The 18,680-nt window shown below is 31.4% G+C and overlaps 1 protein-coding gene across 1 annotated transcript in view; it reads left to right on the top strand.

Annotated features, from left to right (window-relative positions):
• Window positions 1-18,680, top strand: part of LOC139516319 (uncharacterized) — a 23,631-nt gene extending 4,951 nt beyond the window's left edge. The window contains exons 4-17 of the mRNA XM_071306363.1: window positions 3,102-3,425; window positions 3,728-3,812; window positions 4,264-4,343; window positions 6,088-6,171; window positions 6,529-6,612; window positions 8,933-8,959; window positions 9,906-10,178; window positions 10,609-10,947; window positions 12,041-12,088; window positions 12,561-12,589; window positions 13,611-14,015; window positions 15,487-15,973; window positions 16,500-16,545; window positions 18,032-18,680. Of these exons, the coding sequence (XP_071162464.1) occupies window positions 3,102-3,425; window positions 3,728-3,812; window positions 4,264-4,343; window positions 6,088-6,171; window positions 6,529-6,612; window positions 8,933-8,959; window positions 9,906-10,178; window positions 10,609-10,947; window positions 12,041-12,088; window positions 12,561-12,589; window positions 13,611-14,015; window positions 15,487-15,973; window positions 16,500-16,504 (2,270 nt within the window). The 3' untranslated portion in view covers window positions 16,505-16,545; window positions 18,032-18,680. The remainder of the gene's footprint in view (window positions 1-3,101; window positions 3,426-3,727; window positions 3,813-4,263; window positions 4,344-6,087; window positions 6,172-6,528; window positions 6,613-8,932; window positions 8,960-9,905; window positions 10,179-10,608; window positions 10,948-12,040; window positions 12,089-12,560; window positions 12,590-13,610; window positions 14,016-15,486; window positions 15,974-16,499; window positions 16,546-18,031) is intronic.

The following is an 18,680-nucleotide window of genomic DNA, read 5'->3' as shown; positions in this document are numbered from 1 at the left end:
ATTTTGGGAGTTTTGGTTTCAATAGTTTAGGAATAAGGGGCCAATAAAGGGCCCAAATAAGCATTTTTCTTGGTTTTTGCACAATAACCTTAGGTTAAGTAAATGGAAATCTATGAAATTTAAACACTATGTTTATGACCACAAAAGGAAGGTTGGTATTTATTTTGGGAGTTTAGGACCCAACAGATTAGGAATTAGGGGCCAAAAAGGGACCCAAATAAGCATTTTTCTTGGTTTTCGCACTATAATGTTAGTATAAGTAAATACAAATCTATGAAATTTAAACACAAGGCTTATGACCATAAAAGGAAGGTTGGTATTGATTTTGGGAGTTTTGGTCCCAACAGTTTAGGAAAAAGGGGCCCAAAGGGTCCAAAATTAAACTTTGTTTGATTTCATCAAAATTGAATAATTGGGGTTCTTTGATATGCCGAATCTAACTGTATATGTAGATTCTCAACTTTTGGTCCCGTTTTCAAATTGGTCTACATTAAGGTCCAAAGGGTCCAAAATTAAACTTAGTTTGATTTTGACAAAAAATGAATCGGTTGGGTTCTTTGATATGTTGAATCTAAAAATGTACTTAGATTCTTGATTATTGAAGTTTTTTTGGTCCAGTTTTCAAATTGGTCTACATTAAGGTCCAAAGGGTCCAAAATTAAACTTTGTTTGATTTCATCAAAAATTGAATCCTTGGGGTTCTTTGATATGCCAAATCTAACTGTGTATGTAGATTCTTCATTTTTGGTCCTGTTTTCAAATTTCAAATTCTACATTAAAGTCCAAAGGGTCCAAAATTAAACTAAGTTTGATTTTAACAAAAATTGAATTCTTGGGCCTCTTTGATATGCTGAATCTAAACATGTACTTAGATTTTTGATTATGGGCCCAGTTTTCAAGTTGGTCCAAATCAGGATCTAAAATTATTATATTAAGTATTGTGCAATAGCAAGTCTTTTCGATTGCACAGTATTGTGCAATGGCAAGAAATATCTAATTGCACAATATTGTGAAATAGCAAATTTTTTTTTAATTAGAGTTATCTTTCTTTGTCCAGAATAGTAAGCAAGAAATATCCTATTTGTGCAATAGCAAGAATTTTTTTTAATTGGAGTTATCTTTCTTTGTCCAGAATCAACTTAAATCTTTGTTATATACAATATACAATGTATATACACTTTTTACTACCAACTGATAAATTTAAATAATCTTTACCATTCAGTGATAACAAGCAGTTTTTTTACATCTTAATATTTTATGATGTATTTAAATGAGTAGTTATTGTTGCAAACTCCATTAGAAATTTGAATTGATATCAGTTTTGAAAAAGGGAAACGGGGATGTGGAAAAAAAAGGGGGGGGGGGGGTTAAATTTTTCTCATTTCAGATTTCATAAATAAAAAGAAAATTTCTTCAAACATTTTTTTGAGAGGATTAATATTCAACAGCATAGTGATTTGCTCAAAGGCAAAAAAAACCTTTTAAGTTCATTAGACCACATTCATTCTGTGTCAGAAACCTATGCTGTGTCAACTATTTAATTTTAGATTTAAAAAGTTTGAAGAAGAAATCTTTAATTGATTTGTAAAATCTTGGCATTTGTTTTGTGTAAAAAAAAACCATGTAATGTCAAAAATTTGATCACAATCCAAATTCAGAGCTGTATCATGCTTGAATGTTTTGTCCATACTTGCCCCAACTGTTCAGGGTTCGACCTCTGCGGTCGTATAAAGCTGCGCCCTGCGGAGCACCTGGTTGAGTTTTGGTCTATTTTTCAAATACTTTATGCATTAGGTCAACTATATTTGGTGTATGGAAATATTTTATGATCTATATGTCTGTTACGCAGGTTTTATTTGACCTTGACCTCATTTTCACGGTTCATTGCTAAGTGTTAAGTGTTTGTGTTTTGGTCTGTTTTTCTTAATTTATAAGCAATAAGTCAACTATATTTGTTGTATTGAAGAATTGTTAGCTGTACATGTCTGCCTGGCATGGTTCATCTGACCTTGACCTCATTTTCATGGTTCATTGATCAATGTTTTGTTTTCTTGGTTAATGTTGAGTTTATGTGACAGTTGTAATAAAGCTTTATATTTAGGTCTATCAACATAATATCAATGATTAGTAAAGAAGGCGAGACATTTCAGCGTGTGCACTCTTGTTGCTAAATAGGTGCAATTTGGGTACTCGTTGCAATTTGGGTACCGTTACGTTAGTTGTATCTTTGGTAATCTGGTAATAAGTAATCTCCTCAAATCACATTTCTGTCAACTTGACCTTGGATATGAACTTGATGAGTTCTATAAAATGGAATAAAAATATAGAAACATTAGGTGCAATATATTGCTTCTTAGTGATTACTTGAGACTCACTCGTTAGAATTACTTAACCTTGTACTAGTGGTGTAAAGTTAAATCTCTGTCTTTTAATTTGTATGCCCAACTTAGGGGCATTATTTATTTTTGGTCTGTGCATCAGGTCATTTGTTCCTCCGTCTGTCCCGCTTCAGGTTTAATTTTTTGGTCATTGTAGTTTTTGATGAAGCTGAAGTCCAATCAACTTGACACTTAGTACATATGTTCTCTATGATATGATCTTTCCAATTTTAATGTCAAATTAGAGTTTTGACCCAAATTTCACTGTCCACCCACTGAACATAGAAAATGATCATGGAGTAGGGCATCCTTGTATCATGGACACATTCTTGTTGAGAGCTTTTTTTATTGGGCATGTCCCTTAAAATTTGGTTGGTTATAACCCTATCTCAAAAACCAAGGGCTCAAAAAGGGTTTATACCAGCATTTTGAAAAAATAACAGCTTAGCTATTTAAAAGATTGAAAGTCATCTTAGTTTGAGATAAATTTCTTGAACCATATTATTATGTATAAATAGAATTCAAAGAAAGGGTCTAAGGAATCCCTGCACTAATATTTTTAGGGATACCTGAAAGAAGTTTTCTATGTTTGGGGCTAATGAGAATTTAATGTTAACAATTTTATTTTTCGGTTGATAACTGACTGATTCTGCTTCTTGAACCGAGTGGATTTCAGGGGAAAGAACTAGGCCACCATATAGTTAATATGAACTTCTATTTTAGGTCAGTTTCAACAGTTCAACATTTTGAGCAGAACAATACAGAAAATAGACTGTGATATTGATTATTATATGCCATCCAAATCTCTCTCCAACGAGATACTTAACCATGGACCTAGACATTGCAAGTATGAAAAAAGTAAATGTAATCTGATGGGCATGAAAGTTTGTTCACATGGAAACACAACAACAGATCGAACATGTAAATGTGATTATATGAACAAGTATGTACCAGAAATGAATATCAGTACACCATGTTTTGACCAACTTAAAAGCGGATGTATACCAACAAAGGATTGTCCTGGTAAAAACAAAGAAATAAACATGGGTTAGTAATCATGAATTATATCTGTTATGAATTGATGGAGTAATGGAACCTTAAGTTTTTAATATATAAAGTTTGTTTGGAGACAATTAAAAACCATAAGTGGAAGATAAAAAACACACAATATGAACCATGGACATGGTTAAAATAGAAAGAAAATGGAGAATAGACAAAACAACATTACACAACACAGCAAACAATTGTTAGTAAAAATTGGTATGAAAAGAATACAGTTAAATAGAATACAGATATTTTATTTTTCTTATAATTATCATTATTAATTGAATCTACTTTTGAATTTTAAGAATACAAGTGTATTCAAGTTTGTGAACCAGGCTTCTATAGACCAGAAGGAACAATGGATTGTGTAGTAGTGCCTGAAAGTACAACGTAAGTGTAGAAAGCTACAAATTTATGTTTGAAAAAAAGGTCTTGACACATTCCCTTTTTCCATTCTATATTTTATTTGAAAAAAAGCTCTTGACATTCCCTTTTCCATTCTCAATTTTATTTGTAAATAAGCTCTTGACACATTCCCTTTTCCATTCTCAATTTTATTTGTAAATAACCTCTCGACACATTCCCTTTTCCATTCTCAATTTTATTTGTAAATAAGCTCTTAACACATTCCCTTTTCCATTCTCAATTTTATTTTGTGAATATCAATCTTAATGTAATGCAGGAAATTTTAATAAAACAGATTAATGTGGTTAATTTTAATAATTTTAATTTTTCTTACAGATGCAAGCACATCCTGTTATATTTTATAAGCTTGTTTTGAGTATTCAAAAATATGAATAATTAAAAAACAATAATGTTATTGGTTCATTTTTACCTTCAGACAAAATACAGCCACTAACAAAGATGACACAACCAAAGATTCAAAGGATGATATGAGCAGTAATATGACTTATCCAACAGGTATATACTCTGTTAAAATATATTATTATTAGCTGCAGAACTGTAGCTCTTAGGCCTTATGTTATTTTTCATACGACCGCAAAATTGTATATTGGTATCACGTTGTCGTTGTGGTCAGTGTCTTCTGAAGACATTTGGTTCCAGACAATAACTTAAGTATAAGTAAATAGAAATCTGTGAAATTTAAACACAAGGTTTATAACCACTTAAGGAAGGTTGGGGGTTATGGTCCTAACAGTTCAGGAATTAGGGCACCCACATAAGCATTTTTTAGTTTCCAAACAAGAACTTGTGGAATGGTGTATGGATCTCTCCATACCACAAATGGATGGTTAGGATTGGCTTTGAGGGGGGGGGAGGGGGGGGGGGGTGATTCACCGTACCTTTCACTGTAAATTAGAAGAATCATGAGTTACATCCCCTTATAAATCAAATTTTGAAGAAATATTTTAGATTTAATCGAAAGGGTTGTCTCTAATTTTTTTTTAAATATTTTACCATAAGATATGACAGTAAAGTGTGTATGCCACTGTATATGTTTTTTTCGAGCCTTCGACTTTAGTCGAAAAAGCGAGACTAAGCGATCCTACATTCCGTCGTCGTCAGCGTCGTTGGCGGCGGCGGCGTCCACAAATATTCACTCTGTGGTTTAAAGTTTTTGAAATTTTAATAACTTTCTTAAACTATACTGAATTTCTACCAAACTTGGACAGAAGCTTGTTTATGATCATAAGAAAGTATCCAGAAGTAAATTTTGTAAAAATAAAATTCCATTTTTTCCGTATTTTACTTATAAATGGACTTAGTTTTTCTGCGAGGAAACATTACATTCACTCTGTGGTTAAAGTTTTTAAAATTTTAATAACTTTCATAAACTATCCTTGATTTGTACCAAACTTGGACAGAAGCTTGTTTATGATCATAAATTAGTATCAAGAAGAAAATTTTGTTAAAAATAAATTTCCACTTTTCCGTATTTTACTTATAAATGGACTTAGTTTTTTTGCCAGAAACAAAACATTCACTCTGTGGTTTAAGTTTTTAAATTTTTATAATTTTCTTAAACTATCCTGGATTTCTATCAAACTGAGACAAAAGCTTGTTTCTGATCATAAGATATTATTCAGAAGTAAATTTTGTAAAAAAAAATTCACTTTTTCCGTATTTTACTTATAAATGGACTTAGTTTTTCTTCCAGTTAACATTACATACAGTCTGCAGTTAAAGTTTATAAAACATTTATTAGATTCATAAACTATCCTGGATTTTTTACCAAACTTGGAAGCTTCTTTCAATCAAAAGACAGTATCGAGAGGGAAATTTTTATTCATGTTTTTCCTCATTTTTGTTGAATCTGAGATTAACAGCAAAAGTAGGCGAGACACTGGGTTCCGCGGAACCCTTACAAATTTTTTTTAATGAAAATATCATGCAAATTAATTGCATTTCTATGTTATAGACACTAAGTGTAATAATTTCAGTGAATATTCATACCACTCATTTAAGATTCAAAACAACCACAATGATTGTCAGTCCCCAGAATCTACATCATGACGTGAAGCAACTATCATGACTTTCACTGAATTAAAAGATCTTTGGGAATAAGTTATGGGGTAAAATAAGAGATAGGTTTTTTCAACTTTTTAATTTTTTTTATTTAAGGAATAATAATTTTAAGTATTTATTTGTAATTAAGTGTTACATTATTGAAATAATGAATTCAGTGATGTATCTTCTATTTCAGATTTTAAGACAACAGTTGCTATACTAGTTGTAGTAGTATTTGCTTGTATTTTGGCTTTATTTATCTATTTTGCCAAAAAGGGCAGTAAGTATTCTTAAAACACATTTAGCTCTGAATTCTCCAAAAAAAAAAAAAATAACCAATAGAATATATTAATTAAGGGACAAAAGACTTATGAACCAACAGAATAAACATCTTTTGACCTGGTTTTTTTTTTTTTTTTTGTGAACCAATAAGACAATCTCTATTATGAAACCATGTCAAAATGCGGAATTTGATTGGTCAATACAAGGAAGACAATTTACTCTATCTCATGGCAAATACTCTAAATCCTTCACTGAGACCTTTGGCCTTTTCAACTGTCACACCATAAATTGCATAAATGAATAGTATGCATAAATGCTAAGTAAGTTATGACAGTTTAATCATTTGTTATTTCAGAAATACAGGATATTGCATGCTGTAGCTGGATAAAAAATAATATCACTGCAAAGAACTACCAGCGAGGTATTGGAAATAGAATGAGTAAGTATTGTACTGAGATAAGTTAAGTGTTCTGATAAACCTTGTTAGCCAATTGGTAAATAGTGTACATGGAAACTCGTCAGCTCATTTAGGGAGAGATCCGTTTGCGCCAAAAATGCGTCCTTTTGTGCCACAACTTTTTTTCTCAAATGCTACGTTTGCGCCACATGTTTTAAAATTAGATGGTTTCATTTGCGCCAAAAATAAAACATACGATTGCGCCAGTTAAAAGAAAATTACTTCCTTACTCCTTTATTCGGACTTGGAACCGGCAGTGTAACACGGCACATGTTTCCTTTTCTGAAACATATGTTTTTATTATACCCCCGCTTTAAAAAAGGGGGGGTATACTGTTTTACCTCTGTCCGTCCGTCAGTCCGTCCATCAGTCCGTCCATCAGTCCGTCAGTCCGTCCATCAGTCCGTCCGTCAGTCAGTCCGTCCCATGAAACTTTCGTCACATTTTTCTCAGGAACTACACATCCACCCTTTCTGTAATTTGGTATCAACATTTATATATGTTAGCCATACCGTGTGATGCGTTTTCAGATTCATCACTTGACAACTTCCTGTTTACCGAACACTTGTATGATTTTACACATGATAGCCAAGTTGAAAATTTTCGTCACATTTTTCTCAGGAACTACACATCCACCCTTTCTGTAATTTGGTATCAACATTTATATATGTTAGCCATACCGTGTGATGCGTTTTCAGATTCATCACTTGACAACTTCCTGTTTACCGAACACTTGTATGATTTTACACATGATAGCCAAGTTGAAAATTTTCGTCACATTTTTCTCAGCAACTACAATACAAGGATTTCTGAAATTTGGTTTCAGGATTTATATAAGTCAGCTATACTGTGTGATGCGTTTTCAGATTCATCACTCGACAACTTCCTGTTTACCGAACACTTGTATGATTTTACACATGATAGCCAAGTTGAAAATTTTCGTCACATTTTTCTCAGGAACTACAATACAAGGATTTCTGAAATTTGGTTTCAGGATTTATATAAGTCAGCTATACCGTGTGATGCGTTTTCAGATTCATCACTTGACAACTTCCTGTTTACTGAACACTTGCATATTTTTACACTATTAATATTATCCACTTGCGGCGGGGGTATCATCAGTGAGCAGTAGCTCGCAGTTTCACTTGTTATTACTGCTGCTGCATGGGTACTTCCCAATTTAATGTACTATGTAGTAGCTTTTAACTTCTTTTTATTGTCCAAAAACACAATTATTGAAGGATGAAATCCATAAAATAGTTAATAATAGTTCATGATAATAATAAAGCCCATACGCATGGTGGGAACAAAGCTCTGTGTCATCAACATTTGTGGCTAAAACATAAAGAGCAAAAACTTCTATTTTCTATATTGGCATATCTTTGTTAAGCAAAGCAATAAGTTTTATTCTCTCTCTGTACATTGACTGTCTAATGCTGCTTAAGTCATTTAATTCTCTTCAGAAACTCGTCTTTATGGTGAAATATCTCCTAACATGTGATACCTTTTGGGGCAAAAATAAGAATACATATATAGTAATCATTAATATTTATGATAGATATATGTACAGGTAAATTGGCGCAAATGAGTTCCGAATATTGGCGCAATTGATACATTTTGAAAATAAAATTTGGCGCAAATGATACCCCTGAAAAACAGTGATTGGCGCAAAAGGACTGCTGCCCTCATTTATAATGTGTAATTAGCACAAATCTATATACAGGATGTGTTGGGATCAATCAGTTGACATTCAAATTCTTAATATTTTCCATGGGATATTTGTTTTATAGAATTTGCAGTTTTATAAAAGTGGAGTGATTACTTCAGACAAAATGTACATTGTCTTAGCCTTTGGAAATCATCATTAACCTAATAAATAACCTATGCTAATTTTGTTATACCCAGTATCTATTCATAATGCTGAATAAGCCAGTCAAATGAATGCATATTTCGTATCTTTTTTACGTATCACACTCCATGCTGTTGATACAATAAATATCTCTGCATGCAAAAAAAAGATAACAGGTCACAATCAAAAGAGAACAATAATATAGCAATTGTGGCCTTCGTATGAGGTTGTTGAAAGGATATTTCAACACAAAACCAAATATTCCTGACTGGATATTTTTTTTTAATTAATTATAAATCGTTATATATAACTCCTGCAGGGAAATTTCCTACCTTACAACATTCTACAGAGAAAATAACTACATGCTATGTCTTATAACATGCTTATTTTTACTAACTTTCTACAGAGAATTTTATTTTCATATAGTACAAAGAATTTTAACTATATTTACAGGTGTAGACCAGCCTCTACTATTGATACGTAAGTATAATAGAGTATCCTCCCCTCAACCCCCCCCCCCAAAAAAAAAACCAACAAAGGTTTAAAAATTTAGCTCTGATACATTTTGTAAAACCACTATAGGTTTTTTCAAAAAATATTTTCTTCAAACTTTTTTCAGAAACTACTAATAAGAATGACTTTATGTTTTGTCAGCAGCTTGACCATGATTAGTTGTAATGTGTGTTCTCTTTTCATATCTGTTAAATACCTACTTTTCTGTTTGCAGATGCTTTGAAGTTTTGTATATGTTAAATGAAGTGACAATATTTTGGTCACACATTTTTCCAATACTACTGAACTGAATAACTTCTTATTTGGTCAACAGCCTAACAGTGATAAGTTTTTTTAGATGTCACTTTTATGATTCTAGAGAGTTATGCACCTTTGCAAATAGAAAGATTGATGACTTTTCATTTCCATATCCTTACTGAAGTTTGCATCAATCAAACTTTTATTGTCATTTATATTGAAGACTTTTTTGGTGTTAATTGACCTCTTTTTACCTTAATATTGTCAAGTGACATTTTACAGGTCACATTTGAGATTTTTTAATTGTGTCTTTGGGTTTCTAAACCCATTTAATTTTAAAAAACGGCTTTGATTTAAATTTGCAAATGATATACAATTTATGCAAAATGAACCTTTTCATTATGTGTTTACACACTGAACAAGCAGACTAGACCGGGTATGAGAAAGCCTTGCTAAAACTTTTTTGAATTGAATTGAATTTATTTTTCTTCATTTTTTAAAAAGCTTCAAATGCTGAAGCCTATGCACTTTTACATAAAAATATTCAGAAACATTTATTGATATTATTTATAGTTGCAAGATGGGCTTTACCTGCTCCTTTATTGTCCATTTTCAGTATCTAACACTTTTGAAATACTGTAAGACTTAATAGTTATATATTCGTTATTGTCTTCAGAAGCAGAAAAGGATAAGCATAAACCTAAAGTTGGAAGTTCAGTGGATCTGAAATATATGTTGGTGAGTGGAAATAGTTCATTTTCTGGAGTAGAATGGTTGAAAGATGGGATACCTATTGATATCTGGTCGAAGACGTCTACAAAATATATAGAGACGACAAACACCTCTGAGTCATCTTTGAAAATTATTGACATCACTATACACGATACTGCAGATTACAGTTGTAGAGTTAATGGGACTAAAAGTGTTATAATAGCAGTGTCAGTACAAGGTAAGAATCTTTGAACATCTGCTTTTTGTCTTTTATTACATTTTGTAATTTGTTAACTGAAAAAGATTTGCCTTTTTGTTTGGAACAAAAGTATTTTACTTTTCAATAAAGAGCTAAAAGTTTACATGATCAACAAGCAAATCTAACAAACATATTTAGAATTTACCAAATGAGAGTTCTATGCATATGACTTCTTGCTGTACTGAAGACCAATTGATGGCCTTTGGCAGTTTTAATGCCCTTTGGTCAGTTTGTTGTATTTTTGACAATTTCCATTTTCAATTTTATTAGCTTACAGTGACGTTCTCTCAGGGCATGTAAAAACAAGAATTTTCATCCTACTAATTAAATATATTTGAATTTGCTGCTTAAAACATGAAAACTATTTTCATGGTTTATTTATCTGTATTCAAATTTATTTCTATTGTAGAACCAGACATAAAGTTAGAAAATGCGGCCTACAATGTTTGTTGTGGTGACAATTTAACCATTGGTTGTGAAATGATAAACTTTCCACCCAAATTGTCTTTTGAAGTGTGTTGGAAAAAGAGGAAAGAATTTAATGATCAGGACCAAATTTTAGAACCTAGTGATAAATATGGTGAAACACATTCAGGATATCCTCATCTGACTATTAATAGCATATGTAAAGAGGATGAAGGGTTCTACACATGTTGGATTTCTTATGTAGTGGATGGAATAACATTTGAGGTTCCTGATGCCAGAACTGCTATTAAGAAAAATTTGACAAAAGTGAATGTTAACGAAGGTAATTATTTTTTTTATGATTACTCATTACTGAGTTATTTACTAGCTACTAAATAAACGATATGTGAAGAAAATATTTTTTATGGCCCATTTATGGGCATTATGTTTTCTGGTCTGTGTGTCCATCTGTTCCTTTGTTCGTCTGTCTGTCCGTGCATCCGTCTGTCCCACTTCAGGTTAAAGTTTTTGGTCGAGGTAGTTTTTGATGAAGTTGAACTCCAATCAACTTGAAACTTAGTTAACATGTTTCCTATGATATGATCCTTCTAATTTTAATGCAAAATTAGAGATTTTATCCCATTTTCACAGTCCACTGAACATAGAAAATAAGGCATCCATGTACTTGGGACACATTCTTGTTTCTGGTCTAAAAGCATGAAAAGAGACAATAGGAATGAGAAGTCAGGTCTTTTATTAATATATGCCTTATGAATTATCACAATTACTGATGCATATGGTATATAGATATAGGAAGATGTGGTGTGAGTGCCAATGAGACAACTCCAGTTTTTGTTGATGAGAATTTGCAGCTGAATGTTAAGATATTCCATCCAAATTTGGTGGATGAAAATTCAGTTCACTCTACTCTTTTCATGAAAATAAAACACATGTTGAAAAGATGTACTTGTGATTTTATCCTATACACATACCTGTACCTGTAGAGTACCGGTAATAACAAAAAACCTAAAGGTCTTCTATGATAATTTAATGAATGGTTCAAACTTATACATGACATGCATTAGGAAAAATCCAGCTGAACCCCAAAAAGTCAACTGCAAATATCGTAAAAACATGGGTGAAATTTAGTTTTTGTACCAACATAATAACCATGATGTCAGATGATGCAAAATAAGTGATCACACACAACCTGAAATGTCCATGAAAACTGTGTGAATCTGTCCACAATAAATATTTAAGGAAAAATAAAATTGTTAGTCATCGACTCATGAACACCTAGGTATAACAAATAACAGTTACTGTTGTAGTAGCAAAATGTGTTGTCACTAGAAAAGTGCTACAAATTTCTGTCACAGATAAGCGTAATTAAATGCAGCATTTAAATCAATTAAAACTGTCTTTTTTTTTAATTTCAGGAAAAGGACCTGTAATACAGAATGTAGACAAGATAATAAATGCTACATGTAAGAAATTAATATATCTATATTTTTTCCAAAGATTTTTAAGTTAATATAGATAAATTTCTGTGCTCATGCAAATACATTTGTTTTTATTAGAAAAAAAGTAAAAGGGACATGTATTCTGTGTACTAATGCTTCAACATTGAAGAACTTTTTAATAGTGTAAAGAATATGCAATTGTTTGGTTGTATAAATAAATCGCATGCATTACAATGGTAAATTGGCACAGATTCAATGGTAGAAAAATATACTGCTGCTGTATTGATCTCATGAAAAAGACAAGAAAACTTAAGAAAATGAAGATAATTATAAACAAGGGATTTGCATTTAAAATCTCCTATAATCAAGCAAGTCAAATATTTGTTCTGTTCTGGTTTTTTTAATTTGGATTTCCTAAAACAGTGTTAATAGATTCATACATGTAATTACTATATAAACAGGCACTAAACAGCAGTTTCTTTCTTTTTCATTGCAGTTAATCAGGCAGTTTCAACAGTAAATATGGTAAGTTTAAATATTAATAGTAAACATAATTTCTCTTACAAAAACAGGCAATTAATGAAATATACTTATTACAAAAATGGAACAGGGATAAAAATGCTTAATTTTTACATTGTTTGAATACTGTAAATTCAGAAATTATTGCGTGCATTTATTTTTGCGATTTTTGCAGATTTGACAAAAATGCGAGATTAATTTTTGCGAGTTTTATAAAAGCTGCACACATTTATATCTGTCGGATATCAGAATGTTAGATCTTATTATTGCGATTCACACACAGTCGGCTCGCATTATTCCCAATAATCAAAACCTTGCAATAATTTCTGAATTTACAGTAGATATTTGATCTTGATCTACATGCATGTTGTTAACCCTTTCCCCATGCACTCTCATTTTTGGTTTGATATTAAAATTCATATATGAAAGAGAGACTTTCTGTTTGTTTTCAATACATCAGATCTGAGATTATCTTTTTTCTTAGGTCCAAGAACACAGTTATTTAATGGTGCATTTCTTTTAGACAGTAAATTCAAATTAACAAAAATCGCACCTGCTATATATCAAAAACATCTTCACAGTGTAGTGACTAGTGTACTTCTATTTGTACAAATGATATCAAATTATAGGAATTTTTACCAGACAATTCTATTTCAAAGGGGTCTTAAATTCAGTTTGACAGTTCAATCATGAAATATCAAGAAATTAAAGTGTATGAATTTCTTTCCCCAAGTTATACTCTGTTTACACAAGGGACTATATTCATAGACAAGGGAAACCAAAGGATGATAACTGTGTACTTGGAACAAATCATGACTGTTTCATTTTTCACATAAAATCATCAACTTGTGACTGATTTCACCGTACTATAGGTTTTTAGAAAGGTGAGGGTGGTCAAAATAGAAAAGTAAGGTTGAATTTTTTCAGTGGAAATCTAAAAAGAAAAACAAGCTTGATTTATACAACACTTTCAGCTAAATCTAGAATACTGTTCATTTCAATAGCTGTTTAAATTTTGCATTTTTAGGGTGATGTTGCGAATGCCAACTACATAAACAGAAATGGTGATTGTAGTGATAATAAAACCAGCGGTGGAACCAGCAACCCAGGTGGCGTTAGTGAAAAAGGCGGTTCCTCAGGAAGTGAATGTTCTGAAAGTGATAGCAATGAATCAGATTCAAGCAAAAAAGGATTGATCAGAAGTAATTCCCATGAAAAAAGTGCAGCTGATACAAATAACTCAGGTTCTACAGTAGGCAGCAATCAGATGGTTAATACTAATAATTCAGGTTCTACAGTAGGCAGCAATCAGATGATTAATACTACTAACTCAGGTTTAACAGCAGGCGGCAATCTGTTAGCTACAAACAATGAATATATGTTAGATGTAAATAAACCAAGATCTACATTATTATCTCAAATACCAGTCACAGTAAGTATTTGATGTGTAATAACACATTTTTATGCCCCCTCCACTGCTGAATTGGCATTAAGTGCCGTCTGTACCAACATTTCAAAATTAATTTCCATTTTCTTACTTTTGTTTGCCTGTACCAAATGTTATAAAATTCATACACAATGCTTATCACAACAAAACACAGGTTAATTTGAATTTGGGTATTATCACTTATACCGTTCTAGAGTTATGCCCCTTTACAAATAAAAATGGCTAAATTTTTCATTTCCCTTCCCTTACTTTAGTTGGCCTCATTTAAATGTTATAAAACTTATACACAATGCTTATTACCACAATATTCAGACCTTGATGGATTCAGTTTTATTGTTTTTGAGTTATGTCCCTACAAGTGGGGGGCATCATCTATTTAGTGGATACTATAAGCAATTTCAACACAAATGAAAAGCTATCACTGCTAAAACATAGATATAAGAAGATGTGTCAATGAGACAACTCTCCATCTAAGTCAAATTTGTAAAAGTAAGCCAAAGCTCCGTGTTGAGGGCCGTACCTGGACCTATAATGGTTTACTTTTATAAATTATTACTTGGATGGAGAATTGTCTCATTGGAATTCATACCACATATTCCTATATCCCATTATAGATCATAATAGGTAAAAGTATAGCCTTTAATACAGAGCCTTGGCTCACATTGAACAGCAAGCTAAAAGGGGCCCCAAAATGACCAGTGTAAAACCTTTCAAACTGGAAAACCAACTGTCTAATCTATATAAAATCAAGGGTAAAACTATATGGCACCCATAAATTTGTTGCAGGGCCATAAAAAGAAAATACTTATGAATCACATCAACATGTTTACTTGTGGCACACATTTATTGAGAGAAAACAAAAAATGCCAAATGACTCATTGTGTTGATAATTCTTAACATTTTTATCTTATCCAAATATATAGATGATGTAATGAAAAAAGTGGTTTTATATTAGACAAATTCATTTGTGAAATTCAAACATTTGAAAGAAATAGAAAGTTTGGCATTTGTACATTTCAAAAGTTACCATTTCATCACACAATAGCTCATTAAGGAGATATGCAAAGAATGTCAATGAGACAACTATCTACCAAAGAACATAGGGCAAGAACTTGAACAACTGCAGCTCACCTAAAGACCTTTAACAATGAGTAAAACCCATACAGTATAGTTAGTTAGAAAAGACCCTTGAATGACAAAATCTTATCTTTTCTGAATGTTAGTATTTAAGGTTGTACCAAACACCTTGACTAAAATTAATTTGGCTCGTTTAATTTTCATAAAATTTTTACAAAATATTTAATAGAAATTTTGATCATTGAGAAGCTTAATATTTCCATTAACAATAGAATGTGATTAAGGCATTCAACTGAAATTTACAGAGTTATCTCCGTGTAGTGTTAAATACCACCCAAAAATAAAAAAATAAAATGTAATTGAAGTTTTTCCCTTGTAGAATAATATAGACATAACAAGCATTAAACAGATAGCAGAAAGAAAGAAATTTACTGTGAAAAATGTACAAGCTGACGGAAACTGTTTATTTCATGCAGTAGCATATCAAATATGCTTTTTGTTGATCAGCAAACACATTTTGGAAAAATCTAAGGAGTTGAGACAAAAAATAGTAGAATTTTTGAAAAACAATGATAAGACTCCCAATGGAGAAAAATATTCTTCATTTTTGTCATGCAACGAAAGCGAAAGACATAAAGAATGGACAAAGTATTTAGACGGCATGTGTAAGCAAGGAGAATACGGGGATGAAATTGTTGTGAGAGCAATCAGCCATTGTTTTAATGTTAATATATGGGTTCTTTCAACTCGCACACCCAATAACTTTATCATATACCCTGCTGCAAACTCAACTGAGACTTCTAAAACAGTATATCTTGGATTTATTCATGAAAGTTTACACTATGTTAGATTATTATCTCAAGAAGGTACAGTTTTATAGCTTTATATACAGTTTAAACAAGCTACCTATACAGTTTTTAAAATCACAACTATACAGATTTTTTTTAATAACTACCTATACCATTTTTATAAGTTACTATACATTTTGGAATATGCTCATTACGGAAGGTAGTCACGGTTGTGACCTGCAGTTTACATTCTTTTCCTTTGGTCTTTTGGTAAATAGCTATCTCATATGAAATCATTTCATATCTCATTATTTATTCCTTAGTATAGATTTATTGTGTGGTACACACATTAGCACAACATACATGCTTATTAAGTTAACTTCTCTCTGGCATAAATATTAAATTTTATATTAAATTTTATTCATGTTACCTATGATGAGTTTATTCGCACTCTTTATTATCTCTGAAATTCAAGAAGAAAAGGAAATTTAACTTAAATTTACACAAATAAATAGTTGCAAATTTTTGTTATTGCCAATGCCAAATTGTATATCCATATGCATGGTAAATACTGCTTATTTATTTATCATTTTCTCTGTTTCAGAATGATGACCTAACAGAATCATATGTTTGATAACTTTAATATATAGGTAATAATTTGTTATACTTCAAAAATTAATATTTTATGTTTTTAAGTTTTCTATGCATGCAGTAAATACAATTAATGAAACTTTTATTTGATTGAGTATGTGAATAGTAAAATAATAAAATTACCAAATTCTGAGGAAAGTCCCTAAGCAAATGGGAATATCAAAAGCTCAAAGGCATCAAACGAATGGATAACATCTGTCATATTCCTGACTTGGTACAGGCATTTTCTTTATTAATATAATGTAGAAAATGGTGGATTACATCTAGTTTTGAGGTAGCTAAACCAATCTCTTGTATGAGGGTCACATAAAATTCCATTACATACTATTTATGGTAATCACGTGATATGTGATATGCTGTTGTATTAGCATTTGCACCTTTAATAAACATGGTCAGTATATAGCCCTGACCCCTCAGTCAAGACTTTGAAAGTTCTGTTTATTTTACCTGTTATAGTTTATGATTTGGTCGTCAAATGGAAACAGCTAATGATACTGACTGATATTTGGTATGCAATTTTATTACAGTTGGCATATCATAGTCCCTCCACCCTAAGTTCTAGTTTATTGAGTTCTGCATAGTTAACATGTTAAAGTGATGCAATTTTATTTCAATATTTGCTTTATACTATCAAAATTACATACAGGCAAGTCATCTTTCTGTGTCAACAGTTAAATATGTACCTGGTGAAAACATTTTACTTATTACTAGGCAACAAAAATGTAAAATAACAAAAATACTGAACTCTATTGAAAATTCAAAACCGAGAGACCCTATAGGTTGCACTTTGTAAATACAGCTGTTTCTCAAAACATGCCTCTTTTGGGGAGTAATTGAATATTCATAGAAAATTCATTTTGTTTACATACTGGTTCCCAGTTATGCTCTCTGTGTTCCATATCGCAGAGACAGAACTTGGGAATGTTACCAGTAAATAAACACGTGCATATTGTTTACATTGAAATCTGTGGTAACCTTTCATTCGAGGTAGGGGTAGTTAAGAAAATTAGTGTAAGTTTAAACTCTGAGAAGTTCAGGGCATATAAACCTTGAAAATATGCCGCACAGCCCTATATTTTGACCTTTGAAAAAAATTGTGGTGCATATGAACTTTCAATTCTAGGATAAGATTTTTTTCAAAACTTCATAGTAAAAGTGGTACAGTTTAAGCCGTAAAAGGAGTTCCTATGGGAAATTGCATTGTCAATATTTACAGAAATGCAACCTATAGGCCTTATCAAATGGAAAAATCAAAAGCTCAAACTCATCAAATGAAAAATTCCTGACTTGGTACAAAATGCGTGCTCAAAACACTAAATCCAGTATTTTGATTGGTTTATTTCTGTGTCTGCACGAGCATGATAATCATTCTTTAAAGCTTTTTGTGATGTTCAGTTACATTTAATTAATTAGTAGGGAAAAAAGTTAGTACTACAATACAATATGAAATATTGAACTATATCTATCACTCGTTATGTTTTTCAGGTTACTTCAAGATTTCATTCAACAGTTGTGATATGAATATGTGTATGGTGTATCTAGTGTCAAACACACTGCCAACTGCTGATCTCATGAATATGCATGACTTTGTGTAACATAATTTAAATGCTCATGGTCACTTCATTTTAGATCTAATAGAAAATATGCAATAAGTAGATTTGCAGTGCTGCACAATTTTGTATTCTTATTCATCTTATATAATCTTAACAGATTTTTAGATTAATTTAATCATAAAGTTTTTATTTTGAATTTTTACATTGGACAACCATACAGTAGCTTATAAAGCTTTAAATTCGTTTGTTTTAAAACGAACATGCATGTTCTCTTATAAATGACTTTTTTAACGTTCAAAGGATGTGAGTTTATATTAAAATGCAATATATACATGTACATATGCATAAAATCTATGCCAAAAATTACCATTTACTCACAAGTGAATAGAACTTTCACTCTAACTTGTATAAGACCAGTTTATAGGATGTTGTAGATAATAAGATGGTATTTGATACCATTGCTCAATTACCAGTGCCAAACCTGTATTTTGCCCAAAGATTTTTATTAGAGCTCAACTCTGTATGGAAGTTTTGAATGTTCAATCATTAAATATCATTTCTTTAAAAAAAAAAAGAAGAAA

The sequence above is a fragment of the Mytilus edulis genome, chromosome 3 (genome assembly GCF_963676685.1).
Source record: "Mytilus edulis chromosome 3, xbMytEdul2.2, whole genome shotgun sequence".
NCBI lineage: Eukaryota > Metazoa > Mollusca > Bivalvia > Mytilida > Mytilidae > Mytilus > Mytilus edulis.
The sequence above is the reverse complement of the archived record's forward strand: the minus strand, read 5'-3'. Positions and strand labels throughout refer to the sequence as shown.